Raw genomic sequence first — 12,550 nt, 5'->3', positions numbered from 1 at the left:
TTACCGAAGCACGAACATCCCAAAGTTAGTGGATCGTATAGCAGAGTTGGGCGATGAGCCGGTTGACTTTGAAGGCAGCAAAGCAGCACATGTGGCCTTGGGGAAGAAGAAGGCGAAGTCAGTCATGGCTGACCACATCGCCGAGGTCATTGATTCGGCTCGACATGTCCGAGTACATGGAGAGGCACCAGATGTCGAGGCTGATCAGGACATCCAGCGGCTACAGAAACTGCGAGGACGGTGGGCAGTTGGCCGAGGCAGTCCGCAACCAGCCGTATTCAGCTGTACTGTTTGACGAGATCGAGAAGGCGCATCCGGATGTGCTCACCATTCTGCTGCAGGTCCTGGACGATGCACGGCTGACAGACGGGCACGGGTGCGTTGCTGATTTCAGCAGCAGCATTGTCATTCTTACGTCCAATATCGGGCAGGAGCATCTAGCCAGGAATATCTACGCGAGTAAAGGTGATATTGAGGCAGTGCTGTGCATAAGGGCGTTATTGGCAAGTTCTGGGAGAAAATTCGGCCAGAGCTGGCGAACCTGACTGGACCAGATTGTTGTGCTCAACCCACTTGGCCACAGTGCACTGCAGTATATCGTCCGGCTTCGAGTCAGGGAGATCGAGCAGCGTCTGGCTGACCGGAACATAACGATAACTATGGAGGACACTGCCATTGATCTTGTTCTCAAGAAGAGGTATGACCTGCTGTTTGGTGCGCGGCCGATTGGTCGCTACCTGGAGCAGCACCTGGTGTCGGAGCTGGCGGTGGCAATTGTCTGTGGTCGGCTGAAAAACAACGAAAATGTGATGGTTGGGTGCCGTGATGACAAACCTGCTACCAGTGTCGTGAGGTCGGCAGCTTGACATTGCAAGACACAAACTAGCTGAATGTTCAATATATTAGATCGCGTCCTTTCTAACTGCTCCGGGTGTCGCAGGTGTTGGTTCATTGTGAATCAAACAGCGGGCCGTGGCCATAATGAACTGCCGGTGCGACGGGAGGGGGAAACACCAAATCTAAGGACTGCCAAAAGGGGGCTGGCGGCTCTCGGCTCCTGTCTGATTTCGCGCACGCACACCCGCTTTCCTTTGACATTTTTTCTTTTGTAAACACCATGTCCGAAACACCCGACACACACAGCTCGCCGGACAGTTTTGATCCGGCGCCACATGGTCATAGATCTAGCGCTGGCGAACATCCTGAACAAGGACAAGGACCTGGAGGTCCTACGGCAGCAAAACGACAACCTGCGTGTGCAGCTCAGCCTTCTGCGAGAAGAAGCAGACCTCTGGCGGGCCTAAGGCCGAGAACGCGCTACAGCAACTGCATGCAGGCAGCGTGACGGAGATCCCGCGGCCCCACGACAAAGAGCAAAAGGAATACATTGAGCGGCTCTTTGACGAGAACCTCGGCCAGTCGCCGTACTACGTGGGCGCGCATTTCTTCAGCTCCGTCGTGGTTGCAGCCACAGAGGTCATCAGGGAATGCTGCTCAAGGGGCGGTGTAGCGCCGGATGACAAGACGTGGATCGGTGTTGCCGGCGAGCACCGGAGGGCGATGGGCAGGGAGCTGGTGAAGAAGGTTCATGGGTTCTGCCCGATCATGGCCCAGGCGGCCGGTAACTGGATCGCAATGTGGTTTTTGAAGGCGGCGTGGGGTGGGTGCGGCGAGTGCAGTCGGAGAGAGCAGGGGGACAGGGGTGCTGCGGATGGCAGTCAGCTGGAGTACGATCCGACATACAAGCCAGAGGCAATGCGGGCAGAGATTGAGCGCGAGGCAGTGGTGCGGGATGCAAGGAGCGCTGACATGGAGGAGGCACCTGCAGGCAGCAAGACCAAGCGACGCCGCACGGTGTCGCCCAAAAAAGTCAAATAGTGAAGAAAAATATATTAAACTCGCTTATCCTCAGTGCTTTGCGTAGGAAATGGCGACTGGTGCTTCGCCCTCATTCCGTGTCCACTCCGACTTCAGGTCGTCCTTGGCGGCACCCTGCCTGGACATCGCTCGTGTACTCGACAAAGGCCACATCGGGCTTGACCGACACCCAGCGGACCTCGACAAAGCCCGGGTAGATCTGGAACACCTGCTCAATCTCCTCGGGCCGAATGCCCTGGGGTAGGTTCTCCAGGAACAGGATCTTGTTCGGCAGCTCGACGCCGGGAATCAGCGGCACGGCATCCATCCGGCATATTCCGGCGCTGCTCGAACATTTCGTCGCGGCGGCGACGGCCCTCCACCCGGGACTTTATGTGGGCGTCCAGATCGCCGCCCTCGTCCTTGACCGAGGCATCGGCGGGGGAGCGCGCAAACTCAATAAACATGGGCTTGTCGAACAGCACGAAAGCCCTGGACTTCGCGGTGCGCGCGCACCGCGTCGGCTTCGCTTTTGAATGTAATGAAGGCCTGGCCGCGCATCCGCACGCTGTGCCGGGCGCGCACGTCCAGGAGCTCCCCGTAAGAGGCGAACAGCGCACGCAGGGCAGCTACCAGCTGCTGAGGGCTTTTTGCGCTCGTTCAGGTTGCGCACATACAGGGTCTTGTTGGGCTTCAGGCAGGGCGGCCGGTTCGGGTGCCGCATGCGCGCGATCGGTCCGACATTGTAGCCCATGGCGGCCAGGGCCTGCGGCGGCGGCGGAATCCCCATCGGCATGCCCATATAGCCCTGCGGCATGCCCATTGCTGGCGGTGGCGGCATGAACGACGGGTCTGGCATTGGCTGGCGTCCGCTCATTTGCAAGTACAGTTGAAGAAAAGGGTATGGATTATCGCGGGGTACTTTCCTGTGCCTGGGGCGAAAAACAATCAGCGCTACCATTTATACAGGTCCCATGAGTATTATGGCATACACAAGACCAAGCTTTTCAGACTATGAATTCCAGTATCTTTGAAACAAATAGAAACTAGCACTTTTAGTAGACCTCCAGAATGTAGCGCTCGTGCTCCTTCAGCTCCTCGATGACCTTGTTGGCCTCGCTGGGCTTGACGCCGCCGATCTTGGTGAAGGCACTGACCATGGCGTCCTTGACATCGCCGGTGGGCCAGGTGGGGCCGCATAGGTAGAAGCTGCCGTCCTCCTTGAGCATCTGGGAAGCCAGCAGCTCCGAGTCGTCGCGCATCAGGTGCTGGATATAGACCTTCTGCTTCTGGTCACGCGAGAACGCCAGACGCAGATTGGTCAGTAGGCCGCCGGCGTGGTAGGCCTCGAGCTCCTCTCCGTACAGGTACTCCATTGGCGCGGTGGCGCGAGCCCATGTACAGAGTCATCGGGCCTACAGCATGGCCCTGCGCAGCACGCACCGCGCGCTCCTCAATGAAGGCTCGGAACGGCGCCATGCCGGTGCCCAGACCAGCCATGATGACCGGCTGTGAGTCCAACGGCGGCAGCTTCATCACCGACGGCTTGACTGACACAACAACCGGAGTGCCAATCTCCAGCGCATCGAGGAAGCGCGTGCACTGGCCGGTGCGCAGCTGACCGCGGCTGTTCTTCCACTCGACAATGACCACACACAGGTGGACGTATCCGGGATGCATCTTGGCCGACGATGCAATCGAGTAGTGGCGCGGCTTGATTGCTGGGATCATGTCCACCAGATGCAGGATCGACGGCCGCGCTGAGCCAAACTCCAGCAGCAGATCGGCGTACGTCACGGTGTCGGCCACGCGGTCCTTGAACTCCACCGCTCCCTCGCTGGTGGTCAGCCAGCGCAGCTTGTCGGCCTGCGCAGTGTCGGTGGCAAAGTCGGCCAGTGCCGCGTAGAACTTCTTGCTGGGCCGGCCAAACAGATCCAGCGCGTGCGTCAGCCACGAGTGGACCGACCGCGTCTGGCTCTGCCCGTCCTTCAGCGCCGTCACGTACTGCGACTGGTCCAGCCCGTACTGCGCGCAGAAATCGCTCACCTGCGATGCGTCGTTGTAGCCAAACACACCCAGCGCATCGCCGATCTCGTACGTCAGCCCGGTGCCGCGCGCGTCGAACTCAATGTGGATGATGTTGCGGTCGTACGAGTCGGGTGTCATGCGGTACTTGGACGACACCTTCACCGTGAACGTCTTCTCGCCCGGCCGCGCAGTCACCGCCGTTGCAAACGCCTCGGGGAACGCCAGCCGCTGCGCAATCGCCAGCGGGCTGTCCACGTACGCCTGCGGCTCAGTGTCCGCCAGCGACACCTCGCCAGCCTCGGCTGGAGCCGCCGCTTCCTCAGCTGAAACCACCTCCGCCTCCGTCTCCGCTACAGCCAGCGGCTCGAGGCCAAGCGCCTCACGCACTGTGGCGATGACATCGGCCGACGCCTTGCCGTAGACGTTCACGCTGGTGGCTCGCACCGGCGCCGCGGACGCGCAAGGAACGCGCCGGTCGCAATATCCGAGAACAGCGCGTCGGGGGAGATGTCGTCCTGCGCGTCGCGCAGCACTACCACGCGCGCTGCCGTCTGGGGGAGCTGTGCAAACAGCACCTGTGCGTCCCACGGCCGCAGCGCACGTACCGTCAGCAGACCGATGTCGGCCTCCTTGACCAGCGCTGGCAGTGCCGCCTGCACTGTGCTGGCCGTGCTTGCCGATGGCCACAACGACTGTCGAAGCGCTGGCGCTGCCCTGTATACTCGAAGCTCTGGTACGTGCGTCCGAATGTCTGGGCGAACTTTGCAAAGGCTGCCGCCACTGCCGCCGCCGCATTGGCCGGAGCCTGCTGCAGAGACCGCTGCCACAAACCCGGTGAGCTGGGTGAAGCTGGCCACACTAACCGCCGCAGCCTCAGCAGCCTCAGCCTGCGCCATTGGTCAAGTGCACCACTGGAGTTCCAGCGGCCTGGGCCACAGCATGGGCAATCAGAGCCATGTCGTGCGCCTCCTGCGCCGATGCCGATGCCAGGAACACGGCGCCCGACTGCAGTGCCACAAACGCATCCGAGAAGTCGGTCTGCACATCGGCCTGGTTGTCCAGTGACTGAGCCGCCACGTGCAGCACTACCGGCTGCTTCTGGGCCTGTCAGCTCCGCAAGCACCGGCAGCATGTATGGCAGCGATGGAGCCGCCGCCACTGCAGACACACGCGAGCCCGCCGCCAGCGAGCCCCACAGCGCGTGGCCGGCGCCCTGCCGGGTCTGCATGCGCAGCGCCGACACCCACTCGCCGTACGCGTTCTTCTCAGCCTGGCCGCGACCACGCCAGTGCCGCCTCGCCGAGGTCCTGCTCGCGCGCCGCATACACAAAGCACAGATCGCTCAGCGCATACGCCTACGTAGCTGGATGCTGCCTGCACATCAATCGTCTGTAGGGCTCCGCTGGCGCTCAGCGCTGCCAGATCGGCCACCTGCCGCCTCGGCAACCGAGCCCGGCGATGACAGCGGGTGGACCGGCGTCTGCGCCGCCGTCACCGCCGTGCTGATATCCTGCGGTGTCGCTGGTGAAACTACTGCCTTGCTGCCAAAATCGAGCTTGGCCAGGGCCGCCGCGCGCTTGCGCTCAGGTCTCCTGCGCCAGGTAATTGAGCTGCGCGACCTCCTTGAGCTGCCCGTCCAGACCCTCCGGCAGCTTGCTGACGATCTCCTTCAGCAGCTGGCTGGCCACACGCGGCGCCACGCCGTTGGTGGTCACTGCCACCTGCAGGCTCGACGACCCGCGGTACGTTGGCAGCAGCGAGAAGTCGCTGAACTCAGAGTCGCCGGCCACGTTGACCGGAATTCCGATTGCATGCGCATCCTGCGCCACCGTCTGCGCCAGCGCTGCGTCGGTGACAAACACCACGCTGAACCCAGCCAGGTCCGACGAGCTGTACTTGCCTGTCGGCACAACCGAGACACGCCCGTTGTCGATCCACTTGCCGAGTTGCTCGGCCACATTGCCGCCGTAGATGACCACATCGGCGCCTGCGTCGAGCGCAAACACCGCGCGGCTGGCTGCAGGACTGGCCCGAGCCGAACACGGCTGCGCGCTTGCTGTTGAGCCGGAGGCCCACGATGAGCGACGGCGTCGGGACTGCTGTGCTGGTAGCCATTAGAAGATATGTAACAGGAAATGTGGGCTGATTCTAATAGTGAGAGGAAAGGGGAAAAGGGGCCAAAGTACACATACGAGAATCTGTGCGCAATCCCCCTCTGTGGGCTCAGCTCCCTCCTTTATACAGGACCACCTCCGTCCTTGCGTCTTTTCTTCACCAGCTGCTCACAGAAGAGACTTTGCCTTGGGATCTTGCACGTCTTATTATCACGCTCCTAGTGGCTGCAATATTGGCTGTTCAAGCAGGGAGGGATCTGGCATATATTGGTCCCAACGCGCCAATTTGGCGGGAGTGACTGCCACGCCCTGCCAATTGGGTACCCCTGCGATGGTGCAATCTGACCGCGGGATGGCACAGCCTCTGCAGCAGCCCGCGCTTGCATGAACGCCTGGAAATCACCGTGACCATTGTGACAAATCGGCTGTCTGTCCCGCCCTCGCAGCAGCAATCGCCTGCTGTTACTAATCGTCCTCGCCGGGTCGCGGGTCAGCCAGCGCTCAATCTTTGGCGTAGACAGTAGGTCAACAGCCAGCACCCCAGAGTTAATCGTCGATGCGGACTTCGCCTCTTCCTTGATCTGGCTTGATCTCGCTGTACAACTCTGCCAAACGTCAAAGGCCGCCAGCTTGCTTTGTCACCCAGACAGCTCGGCCACGCGCAGCATGCGTAGAACACAGGGCTGGTGGTGTGAGGAGTGCCCCGCCTTTCTGGGCTTCTCGGAGGGTTTGCTCTTTGGGGAGGCTGGACCGACGGCTCCTCTAACCCGAACCGTTCAAAAAGAGGCCCGCCCGTTCTACACAGTTTGCCCTTTTCCTCTTCTCCATATTACACACTAGCCACACTCTTTTACCACTACTGCTGTATGCCAATGCCTCCCCAGAAACTCGAGACCCGCCCCGACCTGCAGTCGTTTGTGGACCGCTACGACACGTTCCTGTTCGACTGCGACGGCGTCATCTGGCGCGGCACCACCATTCATCGACGGCGTGCCGGCCACCCTGGACATGCTGCGCAGCCTGGGCAAGCGCCTGATCTTTGTGACCAACAACAGCAACACGTCGCGCAAGGACTATGTGAAGAAATTCGCCAAGCTGGGGATCACAGCCGCCGAAGAGGAGATCTTCAGCTCCGCCTATGCCACCGCCGTCTACCTGGCCGATGTGGCCAAGTTTGGCTCCAGCAACAAGTCGGCGTACGTGATCGGCGGCAACGGCATCCGCGCAGAGCTCGAGGAGGTCGGAATCCGGACGCTGGGCAGGGAGGACACAGGCACAGATTGACCTGAGCACCCTCAATGAGGTCGAGCCCAATCCCCGATGTGGGCGCTGTGGTGTTTGGCATCGACTACGAGGTGTCCTTACCGCAAGCTGGCCAATGCCCACGTCAACCTGGTGCATAACCCCGACTGTCTGTTTCATTGCCACCAACGATGACCGCACGCTGCCCGGCGGCAAGTACATGTATCCAGGATCCGGCTCGCTGCTCAACTCGCTGGTGTCGTCGACGCAGAAGACCCCCATGGTCATGGGCAAGCCCAACCAGCCCATGCTCGACTGCGTCATGCGCAAGTACCATCTGGACGCGGCCCGCACCTGCATGATTGGCGACCGCCTCGATACCGACGTCCAGTTTGGCATCAGCGGCGGCCTATCGACGACTATGCGTGCTCACCGGCGTCTCCGACGAGCAGTCCGTGCTGGCCCCGACCGCGCCCCAGGCAACCTACTACACATCCAGCCTCGGAAACCTGGCCCAGCTGGCATAGACCCCAACCCCTTTCTCTATTTATAATGCAAGCCATAGAACGCGAGCCTAACCTCCCCCGCATCTGCGTCATCCGCAACACCTGTGGTGTGGAAAGAAAAAAATCGATTTTTTTTATTTTTAGGTCTACTGCCCAGCAGCCTGTTTGCTCAGGGGCTTTCTTCACTGCCGCCGTTTGCTCCCGGGCGCTTCACTTCTTTCCTTCTCTCCTGCCCACTTAGCAAATTCACAGCCGACTCGTAGCGTATATTTATCTCTAACTCCTCTGAAGCTCAAACACGTCTATTGCGTCAGACAGCACCCGCTCTCTCTATTTAGCCTTATTTCACCGTCTATTTATATACCCTCATTGCAAACCCAGTCTGCTGGACCCACGATAATGACCGACACCCCCACTACCGCCGCCGAGGCTGTCAACGAGACCCAAAACAGCAATATCATAGCGCCAGGCCTGACCGACGTCGCGAAGCCAGCAAGAACCGCCGCCGTTGCCGTCACTTGCTACTGCGGTTGATAAAGATGGAGCCGATGCTGCCGGGACAACACCGACAGCGATTGAGCTGCGCGTGACAACCAACATTGACGATGACGGCGAGATGCAGGAGAACAACAGCTAGCACCCAACAGCCGGTACCAGTGACGCAGACCGCGTCGCTGCTGAGCAACGGCACCATCGCAGCCCGGCCAAAAGATGCAAGCGCAATCCAGTGCCGCCGCCTATCGACACTGAGAATGCCAACCGGGATGCGGAAAACAGCCTGCGCTCGAAGCTGCTGCTCGAAGTCGAGTCTGGCCGAGGTCATTGTCGGGCAATACTGCCGATACAGACACAGTGGATGCGGCGGCCGAATTGCCAGCCGACGCCAGGCAGGGCGCGCCTGCAGCGATCAGCAATAACGCTACCCCACACCAACAGACAGATCCTGCGACCTGATGGTGCTGAGCCGGCTTTGGCACACATTGGCGTGTCGTTCAACAAAAACCGGCGCTACCGGCGATCGAATGGAGGACGCTCACTTTCCACCGGTACGACTTTGGTGGCGTCACCGGGCAGGCTCTGATGGCCATTTTCGACGGTCACGCGGGGCGCCAGGCTGCGCAGTGGTGTGGTGACAACTTTGAGTCTGTTTTCATCGAACTCTGCCAGGCAAACCCGGAAACCAGCATCCCCGAGCTCTTGAACAACGTGTTTGTCGAAACCGACAGGCGGATTGCCGAGCTGTATAAGCAGTCGGGAACCACCGTGGTCGTATGCTTTCTGCAGGTCGCCGAGGACAATACGCGGACCCTGTACACTGCGAATGCCGGCGACGCGCGCGCTGTATTGAGTCGCAATGGCCAGGCAATGAGACTTACATATGACCACAAGGGCGACGACAAGCGCGAGGCTCAGCGCATTGCCGGGTCAGGCGGCTACTGTCTTCAATGGCCGCGTCAACGGCGTGCTGGCTGTGACACGGGCCCTGGGCGACTCAACCCTCAAGCCCTATGTTATCAGCAATCCGTTCACCACAGAGACTGTAATCGAGGACACCGACGACATGCTGATCCTGGCCTGCGACGGCCTGTGGGACGTGTGCTCGGACCAGGAGGCAGTGGATTTGGTGCGCGACGAGAAGGACCCAGTGGATGGCGAGCCAGGTGCTGCTGGACTATGCGCTGGACAACGAGAGCATGGATAATATCACCACCATGGTCTTCCGTCTGCCGCACCCGCCCTCCACACCCTCAGACACGCCATCGCCTGCATCCGCCCTGCCTTCATCGTCCTCGTAGCAATATCTCTCCGTCTGTTTCCAAGTCTTGCTGTCCTTCCTTCGCTGCTTTCTTCTTCCCCTCCCCGTTTCATTTTCATGGTTAAACGATATGTATTACCACAACCACACCACCTGGCATGAGCCACCCATGATGCACACGCCAGTATATGTCCGAGGCATCGGCCACTGGCAACGTCACATCACGCCTGGCTGTAAAGTGGTGGTGCTGGAAACTGTAGGGTCGCGCGAATCACGTGGACTGATCTGCGTGATACGAAAAGTTTTGATCCCAGCCTGGTTCCTGCGAGGAACCTGATCACCGCGCGAGATTTTTTTTGCCGTCGCATACTAGTGCCGGTGCTGGGCCGGCCAGGCCAACCGAATCCTTCTCTTTTTCGCTCATTTCGAGAAAAAACATCATTTTCACTCCCGTCCTTTTTCGGTCACCGCTGTGAATTTCACTCTAACAGAATACTAAAAATGTCGCAAGTCGCCAAGAAGGCCGGTTTCGAGGGTGCCCAGGAGGTCCAGATCCACCGCATTCGCATCACTCTGTCGTCGCGCAACGTGAAGAACCTCGAGAAGGTGTGCTCGGACCTGGTTCTCCGTGCCAAGGACAAGCAGCTCAAGGTCAAGGGCCCCGTGCGCATGCCCACCAAGCGCCTGGCCATCACCACCCGTAAGACCCCTAACGGTGAGGGTTCCAAGACCTGGGACCGCTTCGAGATGAAGATCCACAAGCGTCTCATTGACCTGGACTCGCCGTCCGAGATCGTCAAGCAGATCACCTCCATTGCCATCGAGCCCGGAGTCGAGGTCGAGGTCACCATCGCCGACAACTAAAGCGTGTCCTGCATGCGGATTTCTGGACTCCTCCCCTGTGGTCCGTTTAGACTAGCTTGTGCATAGCCCCCCTTTTGTTCGCTTGTGAAATAAATGGCCATGGCTGCTCCCCTGCATCGGGGGAGGGCGTCCCTCAACTGCATCCCCATGTGCATGTATCAGTGAAGGTCGTATATTGGAATACTGAAATCATAAATGTATTTGGTTTTACTGGCCCGGCGGTCCACGCGGTGGCCGGGCTCCAGGCCGAGGCGGACGGAATCCAGGCGGCGGCTGCGGCGGGAAGCCTGGTGGCGGTATCCCACCCATTGGCATACCAGGCATGCCCGGCGGCGGCTGGAACCCAGGAGGCGGCATGCCCGGTGGCGGCCGGAATCCTGGCGGCGGCATACCCGGCGCACCCATCCCCGGACGCGGCGGTGGCGGCCGACCATACGCAACCGGCCGTGCCTGCATAACGCCAATCGCCGGACCGCCCACGCCCCTGACCGGGCCCTGCCAGCCCCTGCGGCGCCATACCAGGCGGCGCAACCGGCATACCGCGGCCCGCCTGGCCTAGGCCACGCCCGGGCCCTGTCGCCATGGCTGCACGCGTCTTCAGCGCGTCCGTACGTGGCGGCGCGCCATCAACACTAATGGAGATCACTGACTCGCCGCGCAGAATCACCAGGCCAAGTGTGCGCTTGATCTGCTGCGTCTTGCCCTTGGAGCTCTTGGACTTCACCGTGCGGAACTCCTCGCAGTCGCCAAGCACCAGGTTCATGTGTTTGTCGAAGGCCAGCATTTGGCCCGTCATTACGCGTGTGTCTGCCAGCGTCAGGCGTAGCCGGTAATTGAGCAGGCTCATCATTCGCGAATTCTTTGCGATCGTCATTTTTGTGAGGAAAAATATAACTAGTGAGGTGAGCAAGGCTGCGAATACATTTTTCCTTAGTGCCAACACTTCCGATCTTGAGGCGAAAACTGGTGCTTGTGATTGGGAGTTGTGGGTTCCAAATCAATATGCATTTTCAGCGTTATTGGGACATATTGGAAAACGGAAGGAAAACCACGGCGAAATACGCAACAGTCACTACCAACACACATTCTGGGCATTATACCTGCTAGAGGCTATAGCCAATTGCTTGCGTCAAGGCAAGTACTCATTTGCTTGGGTGCCGCTGAAATCAATAGCGCTATCGAGATTGATTAGTAGCATGCGAATCGGTTTCCCCTGTTCGCCCACAGTAAGGACGTTGTTAGATGAAATTCCATAGCAGTAGATAGTTGCATCAAGCGCATAGGTATCATCCATCGAACCTGCTTTGTACCTTCCAACTCCTGCAGTATGCTCATCCAGCGACTTACACGGAGTCCATATATCAGCCAAGTTGACGATACTGGCCATTCGCTTGTGTCCGCGAAATGGTATTGGTTTTTCCGATCCAGACGCAAACATGAGAATAACGAACCCAACCCCCTCTTGGTATTGTCCACCACCCAATACTTGTCAAGTTCCTCAACACGGACATGCCCGCCAGCACCGAACTTAGAATAAGCGATATCTTCGAATGTCCTCTTGTGCAAACTCGCTGAGGATATCCAAATTGATCGTCTGATCGTAGAGAGATTGATGTAAAGTTTAATGAATCGATGATAGCCAATTGTAGTCGATAATGTTGACATTCAGGGTCCGGTGTCCCCTGCACCGCCGATGGGCAAGGCTGAACTGCATACGTACAAAGGCCCAGGCAGATTATCAGTCCTTCCTCCTTCCCCTCAGTCATATTCTTGGAGAAACCATTTTTCACACACATATATACCCGATAGCATTGCATCTCCTAGGTTCAACACTGGCACATCCATGCCTCAGTTATGCCAGCTTATCAGCATGTGGCAGGATACATACTGTGGATCCTAAGCTATTTCCTTGGCTTGAAACTGCGGTGTAGTGGCAGGACTTCTGTCTGCAAGCGTTATATCCAAATGGCCGTTCCCTACGCTGTGTATTAAGCGTGATGAAAAGCAGCCAAGAGCTGATGTGTGAATTCCAGATGCAGGGCCAGCCAGTGGCCAGTATACTCCTGTCGCTTGACCTGTATCGATAAGACTCTATGAGTTGGCATTCTTTCGAGCCAAATTTGGTTCATGGTTCCGCCGTAAAACTACAGTCTAGTACTCGCTATGCTTGGAATATCCATATA

General features: G+C 58.8%; 8 protein-coding genes across 8 annotated transcripts; 5 read left to right on the top strand and 3 right to left on the bottom strand.

The window, feature by feature from the left end:
* Positions 1 to 9: 9 nt before the first annotated feature.
* DL89DRAFT_265830 (uncharacterized protein) lies at positions 10 to 913 on the top strand. The gene has a single exon (XM_040886839.1). The coding sequence runs from the start codon at positions 165 to 167 to the stop codon at positions 543 to 545; it is 381 nt and encodes a 126-aa protein (XP_040745634.1). The 5' UTR covers positions 10 to 164; the 3' UTR covers positions 546 to 913.
* A 204-nt stretch (positions 914 to 1,117) lies between these two features.
* DL89DRAFT_312056 (uncharacterized protein) lies at positions 1,118 to 2,063 on the top strand (the record flags this gene model as incomplete). The annotated part of the gene is made up of 2 exons (XM_040890983.1): positions 1,118 to 1,226; positions 1,268 to 2,063. 2 exons carry the CDS (start codon positions 1,118 to 1,120, stop codon positions 1,876 to 1,878), a joined length of 720 nt encoding a protein of 239 aa, XP_040745633.1. The 3' UTR covers positions 1,879 to 2,063.
* DL89DRAFT_265829 (uncharacterized protein) lies at positions 1,872 to 2,758 on the bottom strand. The gene is made up of 5 exons (XM_040886838.1): positions 2,531 to 2,758; positions 2,338 to 2,493; positions 2,241 to 2,312; positions 2,003 to 2,152; positions 1,872 to 1,980 (listed from the first exon to the last, which is right to left on the bottom strand). The coding sequence occupies exons 1-5, from the start codon at positions 2,678 to 2,680 to the stop codon at positions 1,909 to 1,911; spliced, it is 600 nt and encodes a 199-aa protein (XP_040745632.1). The 5' UTR covers positions 2,681 to 2,758; the 3' UTR covers positions 1,872 to 1,908.
* A 157-nt stretch (positions 2,759 to 2,915) lies between these two features.
* DL89DRAFT_312050 (riboflavin synthase domain-like protein) lies at positions 2,916 to 4,771 on the bottom strand. Its single transcript, XM_040890982.1, has one exon. It carries the CDS (start codon positions 4,678 to 4,680, stop codon positions 3,151 to 3,153), a length of 1,530 nt encoding a protein of 509 aa, XP_040745631.1. The 5' UTR covers positions 4,681 to 4,771; the 3' UTR covers positions 2,916 to 3,150.
* A 2,042-nt stretch (positions 4,772 to 6,813) lies between these two features.
* On the top strand, positions 6,814 to 7,837 carry DL89DRAFT_265828 (HAD-like protein). The gene is made up of 4 exons (XM_040886837.1): positions 6,814 to 6,939; positions 7,019 to 7,238; positions 7,273 to 7,626; positions 7,694 to 7,837. Exons 1-4 carry the CDS (start codon positions 6,872 to 6,874, stop codon positions 7,766 to 7,768), a joined length of 717 nt encoding a protein of 238 aa, XP_040745630.1. The 5' UTR covers positions 6,814 to 6,871; the 3' UTR covers positions 7,769 to 7,837.
* Positions 7,838 to 8,146: 309 nt separating this feature from the next.
* DL89DRAFT_291419 (protein serine/threonine phosphatase 2C) lies at positions 8,147 to 9,543 on the top strand (the record flags this gene model as incomplete). The annotated part of the gene is made up of 7 exons (XM_040890197.1): positions 8,147 to 8,179; positions 8,241 to 8,333; positions 8,385 to 8,549; positions 8,625 to 8,734; positions 8,776 to 9,057; positions 9,155 to 9,362; positions 9,394 to 9,543. The coding sequence occupies 7 exons, from the start codon at positions 8,147 to 8,149 to the stop codon at positions 9,541 to 9,543; spliced, it is 1,041 nt and encodes a 346-aa protein (XP_040745629.1).
* A 273-nt stretch (positions 9,544 to 9,816) lies between these two features.
* DL89DRAFT_110176 (putative 40S ribosomal protein RPS20) lies at positions 9,817 to 10,434 on the top strand. Its single transcript, XM_040883092.1, has one exon. The coding sequence runs from the start codon at positions 10,005 to 10,007 to the stop codon at positions 10,365 to 10,367; it is 363 nt and encodes a 120-aa protein (XP_040745628.1). The 5' UTR covers positions 9,817 to 10,004; the 3' UTR covers positions 10,368 to 10,434.
* Positions 10,435 to 11,289, bottom strand: DL89DRAFT_110177 (Sm-like ribonucleoprotein). Its single transcript, XM_040883093.1, has one exon. It carries the CDS (start codon positions 11,239 to 11,241, stop codon positions 10,501 to 10,503), a length of 741 nt encoding a protein of 246 aa, XP_040745627.1. The 5' UTR covers positions 11,242 to 11,289; the 3' UTR covers positions 10,435 to 10,500.
* Positions 11,290 to 12,550: the final 1,261 nt, after the last annotated feature.

Source organism: Linderina pennispora (assembly GCF_002104995.1).
Source record: "Linderina pennispora strain ATCC 12442 chromosome Unknown DL89scaffold_3, whole genome shotgun sequence".
Lineage (NCBI taxonomy): Eukaryota > Fungi > Kickxellomycota > Kickxellomycetes > Kickxellales > Kickxellaceae > Linderina > Linderina pennispora.
Note: the sequence above shows the minus strand (reverse complement) of the source record. Positions and strands in the feature narration are given on the sequence as shown.